General features: G+C 42.5%; 1 protein-coding gene across 2 annotated transcripts in view; it reads right to left on the bottom strand.

Annotated features, from left to right (window-relative positions):
• LOC147750916 (arylsulfatase A-like) overlaps nt 1-13,532 on the bottom strand; it is a 254,515-nt gene that overhangs the window by 120,128 nt on the left and 120,855 nt on the right. For both annotated transcript variants that reach the window (XM_086918825.1, XM_086918826.1), the window contains exon 5: nt 1,882-2,051. In XM_086918825.1, the coding sequence (XP_086774951.1) occupies nt 1,882-2,051 (170 nt within the window). The remainder of the gene's footprint in view (nt 1-1,881; nt 2,052-13,532) is intronic.

Here is a 13,532-nt window from a genome sequence, read left to right as displayed (position 1 = left end):
TCACCAGCCGCTGAAACCACACGGGAACAAAAGCAACAGCACCCGACGCCAGACAAGCCCCTGACGGGGCAACCTGACCCCTGCACTCACCGCAAAGTCGCTGTCCGGAACACAACAAGCAGGGGAACCGACCGGTGCCAGACATGGAAAGACCGCACTCTAAAATCAGCGGCCGGGCAGTGCAGTGAGGCAGGCAAGTGTTAAGCCTCGCCGAATTTGAATGCGCCTCTTGCCAGCATTCTGGGAGCCCGGTTTCACAATTTAAAAAGGGGGGGGAGGGCCGCGACCTTTACTCACCGGCCCACCTCCGAGACTCGTGTCGCAAAACGGCGCTTCGTTCACCGTGCCCCTCAGCAGTGGCACACGCGCCAACTGGCTCCCCTTAGTGACCCAGACCACGATCGGCTTCCCCTAGGATCAAAATTCCACCAATAGGCAGGAAGGCAGGAACACCGGCAATGCCGGACCAGATTCAGGGGCGTTCTCGGCTTTTGGCTGACGTAGCGTGACATCGCCAAAAGCCAAAAATTCTCGGGAACGCCCCGAATCTGGTCCGAGATTGACGGACGGAGCCCTCTCCCAATGGCTAGCCTCCATTTATGGAGCTAGCCAATGGGAGGAGAGGGCGTATTCCCGACCCCACACACACACATCAAAAGGTTTTTTGGCGCATGCGTACTGAAGTACGCATCGCCAGTCAAAACCTAAAAATCACTCAGCAAGTGTGCGGCACATTAAGAAACAAGATGGGAGCAAAAGGGTTATTGTAAAGGAATGTGCGGGGCAGGGTGGTAATGGAAATAAGGGAAGGAGTTAGTAGAAACTCCAGAAATAAAGTAGAACAAAACAACAGACCGATGTGTTCGGAAGGTGTAATGTTTAGAATTATGGCAGATTTAGGCTAACCTTAAACCATGACCCATGGAGAAATGCAAGCTCAGTGACCTGGAAATGGGGGAAATTTAAATCAACAATGACTGTTATGGAGTCCTGAGGAGGGAAGGAACAAACAAATAAAACATTACAGAGCTATGGCACCATTTACAGTGAAATATAAAACATATATCGGGATTACTTTAAAAGACCACTCAAAAGTATCCCGAATGAATGTAAATAAACACATGAATGTTTTTCAAAACTATTTTCATTGATCCCCTGAGATGAAGAAACAGAGGTGTGGGATCGCTCTTGTTGGTTGCAGTAAAAAGGAACAAGTGCTGGCGTTCTGCCCACAGAAATGCATATTCCTGGAGAGGAGAGTTGCCGGAGCTAAGCGTGCATCTCGCCGTAGCAGCCGCCACTGTGTGCGTTGCTGCTCGCTGCCGAGGCAATACTCCACGGGAGTGAACTTTTGAAAAAAGGTGGGGCATACACTCACCATTAGCCATTTGCAGGCTATGATTTATTAAGGACATACGTGATAGCAAATCCAAAGCATGGGAGGAGTCAGACCTCCACAAAGTTACTACAACAAATCACCTGACGGCTCAATCGCTGTAGGCTCGACCTAAAAATGAATGTGTGATGATCCCGTATACTTCTGAGCTGTAAACCAATTCCTCGTGCTCTGCAATCCAATCAGTTATTTTGAGGTGGAATGATACAGCAAACAGTGGACAGCATTAAGTAAGAGAAAAACTATTGTTGGAGACAAAGCCCACACTCTGAAGATTTTAAAGAATCAGTAAACATGGGTCATAAAGGCAGCTGTGCTGTCAAGCCCAGCCTAGAAATAGAGGAATAACTGTACCTAGCATCTCAATGTAAAGTTGAAAAGATATACTACGACGGTGTGTTAAAAATCTAATCAGACAGTTGGAGGGCTAAATCCATATACTAGTAGTTTAGAGGCACAGAAGTTCCTGGCTCCCTCACACTCACCCGTTGTCAGCTGTGAAGAACACTAAAGTGTTGTCTTCCACATTAAACTTCTGCAGAGTTTCTAACAACTTTCCGACTGAGCCATCGAACTCCATCAGGGCATCTCCGAAGGGGCCTCGTAAAGACTTTCCAGTGTACTCTGCGCTTGCAAACTGGGGGTAGTGAGTGTGCTGGTGACAAGAAAAAAGAGAGAGCTGGATGACCCCTCTGAGTTCATGGAAACAGCTTGGAAAGTTTGAGCACAAAACAAATAATGTGGACGGTAAAAGACAAAAATCAAGGAAGGGAAAAAAGCAACGTAGGGAAAAAATGGGGACGAACGTAAGAAGTAGAGGCAAACACAAGTGGAGAAAAACCTAGGGACAGTACAGAACTGAAGGTAATAAAGAAAAGTACAACTGAAGGAGGTGGAACAGTTGGGAAAGGGTAAGAGAAAAAAAACAACAAGGAAGAGGTAAAACTAAAGGGAAAGAGATCAAGAGAAACAAAGTAGAGTGGAAGAGAGAAACACAAAGGAGGAGGGAGAGAAACAATGGAAAATGAGCAACACAAAAATAAAAAAGAGGTAGACAAGCGCAGAAAGAAAAGGCCAACACAAATACAGGAGAAAGATATGAATCAAAATAGAAATGGGAGATATATAGATGGGAGGGAAACTTGAAAGAAAGAAAAACAAGTAAAGAGAGAAGGGTTAAACAAAGAAGCAGAAAGATGATAAGGAAAGAACAAAATAACGGTGGAGGGAGAGAGAAACGTTTTGCGAGGCAACCAAACAAAAGGAAAATAGAACTGTTGGAGGGAGAAACAAAGTTATGTGTAAAAACATAAAACAAAGCAGGGGAGAGAACAAACAATGGAGAGTCACAAATTGGAAAAAGACAAACTTGGGAGAGAGAGAACGAAAGGTAGCGACAATGGCGCACGTAAGAGACCATAAAGGTCGGGATTAAACACAAAGAAGAGGAACATAACAAAATAAAGGATTGGAGAGAAGAGATAATGAGAATTAGATGGGAGAGGGTGAAGGAAAAACAGAAAATAAAAAAAAAGTGACTGGAAGATAAAGGCAATTTAAATGGCACTTGAATGGTGTTTGATACTCCTAAAATCAGGACAGTGGCGAGAAGGCTATAGAAAGAAGTACAGATATAAGAGGGGGGAAACTGAATCACCAAGAGAATAATAGAAGTTAGAGATAAATATGAGGGAATGCTCACCCCCTTGAATTGAAGCCTGCCCAAGCCATACTCGAGGGGGCTATTGCCCCTTCTACAAAGGTGTGGGAAGAGGGATAAATCTCAGAGCAGAGACCAGGTCTTTTTACCCGCAGCCTTGCTTTGGAAGCAGGCTGCTGAACATTCCTGTAAAATTAAGTAGCTTACTATCACTGAGTAGTCCCCCCTCCGAGCATTTATACCATGTGCTGTGTACGCCATGCTTTATGAAACTTGTGTGGCTGAGATGATCAGTGATGACATAGTGAGGAGACTGAGTGCCTGCACAAAATTGTGAGAGCTGTTCAAGTTGTTTCTCCAAGCTTGCATGGTAATGTCCTTGTGGCTTCCTGCCAGAGAAGCTGGTGAGCTGCATTAACTGTCACACTATTGACAATTTGGTGATTTGCCACCCTCTGAATTGAGTCAATTCTTGGATACATTCCTCTTTCACTAACCATGTTAATTGAACCCAGAAACTGTGGTCTACTCCTCTTTAATCTAAAACATCACCATTACACTGGGTGAGAGCCCTGCTCACTATAGGTAATGGTTTATGGGTTAATGGGTTTCTGGACTCTTTTTGGTGCAATCCCTGGCACTTGGTATCAAACCCACTAAGATGTCTAGTCTTCAATCTATGTTGTCTGAAAATCTAAGAGAGACACACAATAGCCAACTTTATACATTGCACCATCCCGTCTCGGACTCCTACACTTATGACTAACTGTGTTAAACACAGCTCATGATAAACCAAGAGTTCAAGCGGACCGCCAAGGAAACCAGGACCCACTCCAGAGGATAACATTTTCCTCAAGCACACAGGTTATTTTATTATTATTTTTCATTGTTCCCAAATTTGTGCAGTTATACAACATCTTGAATAAAATCAAAACTTTAGTAAATACCCCTCTCACTGTAGTCTAAACTATCACCAATGATAATTTTAAAAATCTTTAAAAACAACTTTCTCGTTTCAGAATTGCTCAACAGCTGTAAGCTCAGGCACTTGTTTATAACGGTATCGGTGTTCTTTTGTCTCATCCTTCCCCTGGAGTCTACACAATCTTTTAGCAGCTTTCAATTATATCAATGCAGCTGCCATATTAAATAGGAGGTGAAAGCTAATGCGACAAGTTGCATCTCGTCTACCAAAAAGAGTTTCTTTCGTACAAGTGTAATCCTATGCGTTTATACTGATCGAGGTAAAGGGGATTGTCGCATCCTCCCAGCCTGTGAGCATGTAAATGAAACATACCACGCACAGAGCTTGTTAACAGATGCCTTTATTCTTCATCATATGATCACACAACTCCCTAACGATATGCATTATGTCATGATTTTAATAACCACACCTTGCAACTTACATTAATTTTTGGTTGAAGTCCTCTCAGAACCGTCAAGGTCCTAATACTCATAACATCAAGTCTTTACATCTCCCCCTTACTTAAATAAAAAGTACCAAAAAAATCAACATAATATTTTCTCAATAAGTCATTGAGGCTCTCGCTTTGATCTGCCAGATCGAGTAGTATGAGGTAGTTGAGTGGTACATGAACTATTTGTCGATGACATAGGCTCAGATGTCTGAATTGGACTTTCAGGCGGGTTTACCCAAGTCACGCTCTCAGGAGTATACGAACACCGAGACAAATGTCTAAAGTGTGATGGACTTTCTGGGATGACTTGCAGTCCCCATGTGTCCTATGGTCTTTACAACTCTCAGTGGGTCGACAGCAAATGATGTGTCTATTTTCTGCTTCCATTTCTCTCTGACCAATACCCAGTCCCCTCTGTTGAAGACAGTTTCCTGGGCCCATTGGCGCCAATCAGCATATGTTTTCATATAGCACTTCCGAGAAGTGTCCTTGACACAAACCTGGTCAGCATTTCTTGATCAGTCTGATGTCCACTTATTTCCTATGGCTCTCCCAAATAGCAAGGTGGCAGACCGCTCACCTGTGGTGGAGTGAGGAGTTGCCCGATTGGCATAAATTGCTTGACACATGGCTTGTTTCAGATTGATTTTCTCCAATGCTCGCTGAACGATTCTTTTGAGGTTGCCAATAAATCGTTTGACAACACTGTTCATCTGAGTGGTGTCTTTTTTTGATGCTTGCTGTTGAGTTGACTCAGAAACTCTTTGAACTCCTTGCTGTTAAAAGGTGGACCATTTTCTGTTTTGAGAATAGCAGGTACCTCCCACGCGTCAAACATGTTATCAAGGCGATGGATGATTTTGTCATGGGTTCTCAAACAGAAGTCTTCCATCAAAGGAAAATGTGAGTATTCATCAATGACCAGCATAATAGGATGTCAGTTCTCCAGGGGTCCAAAGAAATCAACTACCACTCTCACCGAGAATGTGCAGGAAGGTCAGACAGTCAGTGGATGCTGTGTTACTTTTGGAGATAAGCTGTTACATAGATTAGATGCTTTAAATTATTTCTCAACTCGTTCATCGAGGCAAGGGAACCACACTTAATCCCTCCGGGCTCCTTTGGTGGCTGTAATGCCATTATGTTCTTTATGGGCGATCTCAATAACTTGTCTCAGGCATGACGATTCTCGAGCCTCTCAATATATTTCTTTCTCAAGAGATAGAGAATTCATCTAGTGCATTTTTAAATTTCAGAAATTCAACATCAGCAAAATGTCGAATACTTTTCACGAGTGAGTTGAAATTATGTCTTTGAATATGAGCGTGTATTTGTCTGGGCAGGTAGCAGCAATGATCTGTTCAAGTGCTAGAGCTGTTGGGGTACTAGTCCACACAATAAAGTTAACATACTCCTCAGCCCCATTGGATGTCGCAATGTGGAGCGGTAGTGGTACACGTGAAGAGTAATCAGAAGGGTTATGATCTTTCCCCAGCTTGCGTGCACATCATATTCTTCCAGTCGCAATCCCAACCTCTCAATGTGAGGAAGCATCTTTGCTTTCGGATTTCCAAAGATGGTTTGCAATGCTTGATTATCTGCGATTATGGGGAAATATTTTCCATACAGAAACACATGAAAATGTTCGCAGGCCCACACCACAGCCAGACTCTTTCTCTGGCTAAGAATAAGCACGTTAAGTTTCAGAAAGCCTTCGACTGGCAGTGTCTCTGAGCATTTGGATGGCCATAGTGTTGAGCAATAATAGCTCCAAGCCCCACTGGGCTTGCATCTACTTTGATCTTGTATGTAATTTGGGGTCTAAGTAGGCCATTTCAGTTGCATTTAAAATTGCATATTTTATTCTTTTGAAACTTTGATCACATTCAAGGATCCGTTGGAATGGAACATTTCGCTTTAAAAAGTCATTCAATGGGACGCTCACTGTAGAAAAGTCACAAATAAACCTTGAGCACTATCTGGTCATACCAAAGAAGGATCGCAACATAGTTCTATCTTGTTGGGGGGGCAAGTAGATGAGAATGCTTGCACCTTATCCAGGTCAGGAGTAATTGCTCCCTCCGAGAATATGTGCCCACAGAACTTGAGTTTGTTCTTGCGAAACGCACACATTGCTGCATTCAGTGAAGCCTACATCAGCAAGTAACTGGCACACTTGTGCAAAAGTGTCACTGTGTTCCTTTTGTGTTGTTCCAAATACTAATATGTTATCAGTGTAATTGAAAGCATGTGTAACATCTTGAATAATTCGGCATATAACATCTTGAAATATTGCTGTAGCCAATGATATTCCAAAATGTAGTCTTTTGTATCTGAACAAACCAACATGAGCGGAAAAGTATCTGCAATTCTCTTCTAGCTTGAGTTGATGGTATACCTTGTTCAAATCGAGACAGAAGAAAACGTTGGCTTCATTCAATTGCATGATCATGTCCGCTATGTGAGAACCAGGATGTCTTTCTCTCTCGATTGCTTTATTGACCTGGCGCATATCGATGCAAATGCGCACAGCACCTCAACTGTCCTTTTGTGCCGTTGTAACGGTTGTATACCTGGGCAAAACCCATGGCGTAAGACCAGTTGAGCGTTCAATATTGTCATGTTTCAACAGTGTCTCTAGTTCTTTCTCAACAGTTCTTGCAAATTAAAGGCGATTATGCTATGTCCTTAAGCAACAGGGCGAATGTTCTCATTGATACAAAGTTGCAATTTCATTGTCTTGAGTCTTCCTAAACCATAAAACAACTACGGGAACTTACTCACAATCTCAGATTGAGTTTGATGGTTGCATTTGAGTGATATCAGTCCCATGTCAGCAGCAGTGGCAAAATTTAGTAGACAGGTACTCAATGAAGTTCCTTAAGTACATGGATTGGAGCTTGTACTGCCGTTGTTTTGTGTCACATGGTACTATGAATGATCCTTAGCTTAGCAGCACTTCAGAAGCAGCTAAAGTTTACACCTTTGCGCCTGATGGAGTGAGGCTATGAACAGGAGCCAGGCTGTTAAACATTTCCACAGGCATGATTTTAATTGATTATTTACAACAAGGGGTGGTGATGGACAGAGTCTCTGAATTAAGCAGAATACTCTCACCCAGTCAAGAGATCAGGGCTAGATCCAACACCGTTTTTTAGCTCATTGCACCATCCCAGTTTCAGAACCTGGCTGTATGCAAATTAGTCTGTCCCTGGCCCAGTGCATCATGGGAACAGGGCAGACCAGACTACAAAAGCCAATTCTTACACTGGGAAGGAAACAAGCTTCCGGGGAACGGTTTCTGGCATTTTAGCCGTCTTCGGCCCGGCTTGCTTGAATCCTGATGGTGCAATGAGCAAGGGACTCACATCTGAGTATACCCTTCCACGCTTAGGGTGGACAAAATTATTTACAACAAGGGGTGGTGATGGACAGAGTCTCTGAATTAAGCAGAATACTCTCACCCAGTCAAGAGATCAGGGCTAGATCCAACACCGTTTTTTAGCTCATTGCACCATCCCAGTTTCAGAACCCCGGTAGCTTGTCTCCTTTCTGGTGAAGAATTGGCTTGGTAGTTTAGTCTGCCCTGTTCCCATGATGCACTGGGCCAGGGACAGACTGATTTGCATATAGCCAGGTTCTGAGCTGGGATGGTGCAGTGAGATAAATAACGGTGATGGATCAAGCCCTGATCTTTGGACTGGGTAAGAGTGGTCTGCTTAATTCAGACACTCTGTTCATCACCACCCCCTTTTCTGAATGATTTTAATTGAAGCACCTCCGTCTATGATGAAAGTTACTGGTTGATCACTCACTTTCAGTGTGATTTTGGGACAGGGTCCAAATGAAGTTTGTTGTTTCGTTTGGTGAGTTTCTTTTGAATTGTGGTCTTCTGTTCAAGCAGCTACTCCTAAATGTGCACATTGTTCCTTGGTAGCTACCATTAATGCACACCCATGTTCTTCATGGGCACTCAATAGTGATGTCGAAGAGCCTCTGTAAGATGAGCCTGGCGGCAACTGGTCTGGTCTTGTTTCCATTTAGCGTATTTGGTTTTTTGCGCATGACGAGAACGTTTCTGGAAGGTTCAGGCATCCATTTTGTCCTTCCTTCGGCATACATTTACATTTTCTTTTGCTCTGCAGACTGTTTTTGAGTGGTTTTCTCTCCTGCAACATTAACCCATCTGTCCTATGGCTGGACATTTACCTTGGTGGGCAAATGAAAATCCACATTGAAAGAACAATTCAGATTTCTTTAACGATGCTGACTTACTTGCATCTTGTTTTCGCTAGTGCTTGCTTTTCACTGTCAGGCCTGATTCTTGTTGGGCCGTTCCCGCTTCCACTTGAGCAGTTTGTCGATCTGCTCACTCTTCAGCTCTTGCAGTCATAAGCATTTCCTTCAGACTGTGTGTATCACTCAACATGCGCCTTCTAAATGAGTAGCAAAGCAGCAATCAATAATTCTAAGTTGTATGGCTTCTTCATTGGTGAAATCACAGAACTTGCAATTTTGTATTAGTGCCGCAAGTCTTTCAATAAACTCAACCATTGTTTCACCAACCTGTTGACGTGTTTGACTGAAAATGCATCTTTCATAGTCGATGATCAGCATTCGGTTGAACTTGAGTTCTATCACTTCTTTTATCATTTGGTACGATTTAGCTTCAGAATTTGAAATTTTCTTTAAAGCTTCTTTCTCTCAGTCACTCTGAAACCTGCACTGGCTCCCATTAAATATCAGGATAAAGCCAGATCTTAAGACATTGAAAACAGTCTGGGAGGCCAAAAGAATCTGGCAGAAAAGCTGAATAATTAGGGAGGAATTCAGAACACAAGGAATTGTGCTGCTTCAAGGCTGAAGATTCTCAATTATATAGGAGATGCTACGCTGTCTTGTAAGATGTATTCTCAAGTTTATTGCAGTATAAACGCCAGTGAGCAGTTCCACATCCAACACTTGTAACTTTCCTGTAGCACCTGCTGATTGCAGAATTGTTCAGCATACTGGAATCTGAAGCAGTCACTTACAGGATTCTATTACATCAACATAACACAGCACTTCTGCCCCGGCTAACACAAACAACAAAATGCTATCCATGAAAACACAAACCAGAAAAAAAATATATTATATATGTATATATATATATATATATATATATATATATATATATATATATATATATATATATATAATAAAAATCTTCCTTCACCAAATCCTCCTTAACCCAAAAGAATAACATCACCACCCACCCCTTCACACACCACTATCTCACCCTCTACTTCACAAACTTCAAATAGCAATCTGTCACACTACCATTCTCTCCTTCACACACAAAGTCTGACATCCATTTGGGTTTTCATCTCCTTCTCCTATTTTCATTTAATTCTGAATCCTAGTGCCCAGATCTAGATTATTTTCTTTATTGGATTCGCCAAAATTGTAATTATTACTACTTCAATCATCATTACAACAACAGCTACTCATCTTGCCGTCAGTAGTTTTATCCTACCGACCTTTCCATCTTTTCAGATCTCTTCAAGCCAACTAACTCTTCCGCTTCTTCCATATTGGTATCTCCTCCTGAACTCCATAAAACACATCCTGCCTAGATTTGTCTTGCCTTAAAGGTTACCCACACCTCTTGTCACATCATTAACATACAACTTCCTTTATGTTTTTTAAAACTGCTTTACTCTTCAAATTCCAAACCTTATTGTCATTTAGCAACACTGCATTCCCCAAAGAACAGTTCCACATCTAACAATTGTAACTTCCCTGCAGCAACTGCTGATCCCAGAGCTGTTCAGGATTCTGGAATCAGTAATATAATACAAAAAGGAGCCAACTAATGAATGATTCATATTAAATCTGAAAAAACTCTGATGACACCATCAAACAAATATTCTAGAGTCTCCATTGTTGCTGACTGTTAGAGGTGCATGACTGGGAAAAGAGAACTGTTTCAATCTATAGCTGATGGCACCTTTAAATTGCACACAACAGTTCTTCCCAAACTTTTTAGAACCAGGACCCAGTTTTTTAGAATGTCACACCTTGGGACCAACCTAGCTTTAACGGACATGAGGCAGGGACAATTTGTTATGTAATAGTAGGCATGCTTTAAAAGTGCTGTGAATTACCAAAATAGCATACTCTTTACACACCCTTCGATATTTCTTTATCTAACTGTGGCCGAATATTGGTCTGCCCATAAAAGTGGCAGTTGGTGAACTGCACTGGAGCTGAAACACTTTTTAGAATGGGGTGCTGGCCTGTGGCAACCGTTTACTACAATCAGAAGGTCTTCTGAAAAATCTTGGTGTGGATACCACAGATTGTTAGTAATTTGAAAACCCCCTTCTACAACGAAGTAAGGGGTAAGGCCTCATACCCACCTTCTGTGTTCAAACAAGGCCCAATGGGACATTTATATTACCTAGTGGTGGTCGCCACTGGGTATTTATAGTCATATCAGCTGTTCCATTGTGTTGCTAATACCTTTGGCACAGTTTGATGAATCACCACAAAACTTTCTACAAAGATGCTACTTTTTTAGTAGTTTGTTCATGGTAAGTTTTGGGGTGTTCCATCTAGTTGCGGCTGAGAAAAAAGGCGGGGGAGGGGTGGCGCCACAAAACGCAAAACATCCCCATGCATTTTCCTTAGACTTGTTTAGACACGGCTACAGTAAAAACTGCTGAACGGAGTAACACCAAATTTGTCAGGAAGCTAGATCTTGGGTTGTAGATTGGGATTTGGGATTTGGGATTTGGTGAAAATCTTTTCAGTAGTTTTTAAAAAATCATGGTTAAAGAAATATAGATATCTGGACAGTTGAGTTCGAGGAACTCTCACAAGAGTCCCTCAAACCCAACTGTAAAAAATAGAGCATTCTGATTGACCCACAGAGCTTATTTTTGCTTGGTCCAATTTTCTGACTCCAGCGGGAGCGAGCTCTCTGGTTGGCTACAAGCAGCATAAGAACAATGATGCTGGCAGCCATTACAGTACTTAGGGACTTAGCACCATGTCCGAAAGCTAGAAAAAATCCAAGGGGGCAAGGTAGGGATACCCCGCTCCCCATTCCCTATGGGGGGGGACCCAAAGGGAACACACCAGGGCCAAAATGCAAAAACAAAACATCCGGTCTAGGAAAGACATGGCTTGGTAGTTCGGGCTGGACTGTTCCTATGAGGCACATGGTCAAGGCTGATTTGCATATAGCCATTGTCTGACCTAGGGTGGTGTGGAGTGCAAAAAAATGATGGATTTAGGCCCAGATCTTTGTACTGGGGTGCATGTAAGACATTGTTCTGCATTCTGTCCATCAACTGTGTTTTTTGCAGTCCTAAATACAGCACGAGTGTACTGGGTATGCTCAGACGTGCATCCCAGGCTCTCCACATCACTGGAGTCAAGCTATCTAGGCTGAAGAAGGCTGATAGCCAGAAACCGGTCCTTGGATGCTTGATTCCGGTCTAAGAAAGACATGGCTTAGTAGTTCGGGCTGGACTGTTCCTATTAGGCACAGGGTCAAGGCTGATTTGCATATAGCCAGTGTCTGACCTAGGGTGGTGTGGAGTGCAAAAAAACGATGGATTTAGGCCCAGATCTTTGTACTGGGTGAATGTAAGACATTGTTCTGCATTCTGTCCATCAACTGTGTTTTTTGCAATTTTCACCCCGTGTGTACTGGGTATGCTCAGACGTGAGCCCCAGGCTCTCCACATCACTGGAGTCAAGCTATCCAGGCTGAAGAAGGCTGATAGCCAGAAACCGGTCCTTGGATGCTTGATTCCGGTCTAGAAAAGACATGGCTTGGTAGTTCGGGCTGGACTGTTCCTATGAGGCACAGGGTCAAGGCTGATTTGCATATAGCCAGTGTCTGACCTAGGGTGGTGTGGAGTGCAAAAAAACGATGGATTTAGTCCCAGATCTTTGTACTGGGGTGAATGTAAGACATTGTTCTGCATTCTGTCCATCAACTGTGTTTTTTGCAGTCCTAAATACAGCACGATCTACACTATTTAAGAGACTGTTTTCAATACCGCTACATACCTCACAGGCACAAATCCGCCTAGAATATGGATTAAAAAATCAGATCATGGCCAGCCAAGGCGCCCTAGTAATATACTACTGGAGGATAAGGGAGGCAGAAGACAACACCCTTGCCCATCGTTGTTGGGTCGAGATTGAAAATCAAATGAGCCTAGCCAATTCAACCACAGCAGCTCTGAAGGAATCCCTGTCGGCATTACAGTTAGAGGATGCTTGGCTCAGCCCTGCAATATACTCGAGATTTAAAAGCGTAGTCAATAACGCCATTAAACGGATCTCTTTACTAACTGATAAAACGTCCTTTGTAAAAAAACATCATGCCTGGGCTGTGATAAAGGACTACCAGAGGCTGAAGCCGCAACAAAACCTGTTGGAACAATTCTCCCATCAGAAAAAACATTGTCTGACTTTGCTACGCAAGGGGTCTTTCCCCTCAAAGGATTTGACGCCAAAATGGAAACAAATATGGCCATCCAAGGAATGTCGCCGCTGTGGTCAAGGGGAAGAGTGAATACTACATTTACTATGTATCTGTTCTTTTTTATTGGAAACTCGAAAATCTATCCTCCGGGAGGCTCTAAGGAAAGAACAAATAAGAACATATAGAGTAGCAGTCATTAAATGTCTCGGAGGGTCATCAATTCCCCTGCCCTGCAGAGCCATACCACCATGGAAAATCGCAGCAAAAGAACTGGCAAAATGCGACTCTGCAAAGCAGCCAATTAATTAGCACATATTTCCCAAATGTATTGTCATATTCGTCATTATTTTAAAATAATAAGTGTCCTTCTATCGTGATATTGACATGAAGTCCTTTTATGCTTTTAAAATGTATACTTTAAAGCATTGCGTTTTATGATGGTTGTCCATCCTTTTATGATTTTTAATTAATCAAATAAAAGTAAATTTTGACTTTGTGTGATAAACATTGGCAATACATTGTTTCTCTCCTCTTATATTGTTTCATGACCAGTGTGTTTTGTTTGTTTAAGGA

Source organism: Lissotriton vulgaris, chromosome 1_1, assembly GCF_964263255.1.
Source record: "Lissotriton vulgaris chromosome 1_1, aLisVul1.2, whole genome shotgun sequence".
Classification (NCBI taxonomy): domain Eukaryota; kingdom Metazoa; phylum Chordata; class Amphibia; order Caudata; family Salamandridae; genus Lissotriton; species Lissotriton vulgaris.
This window is presented reverse-complemented; position numbering and strand designations above follow the sequence as displayed.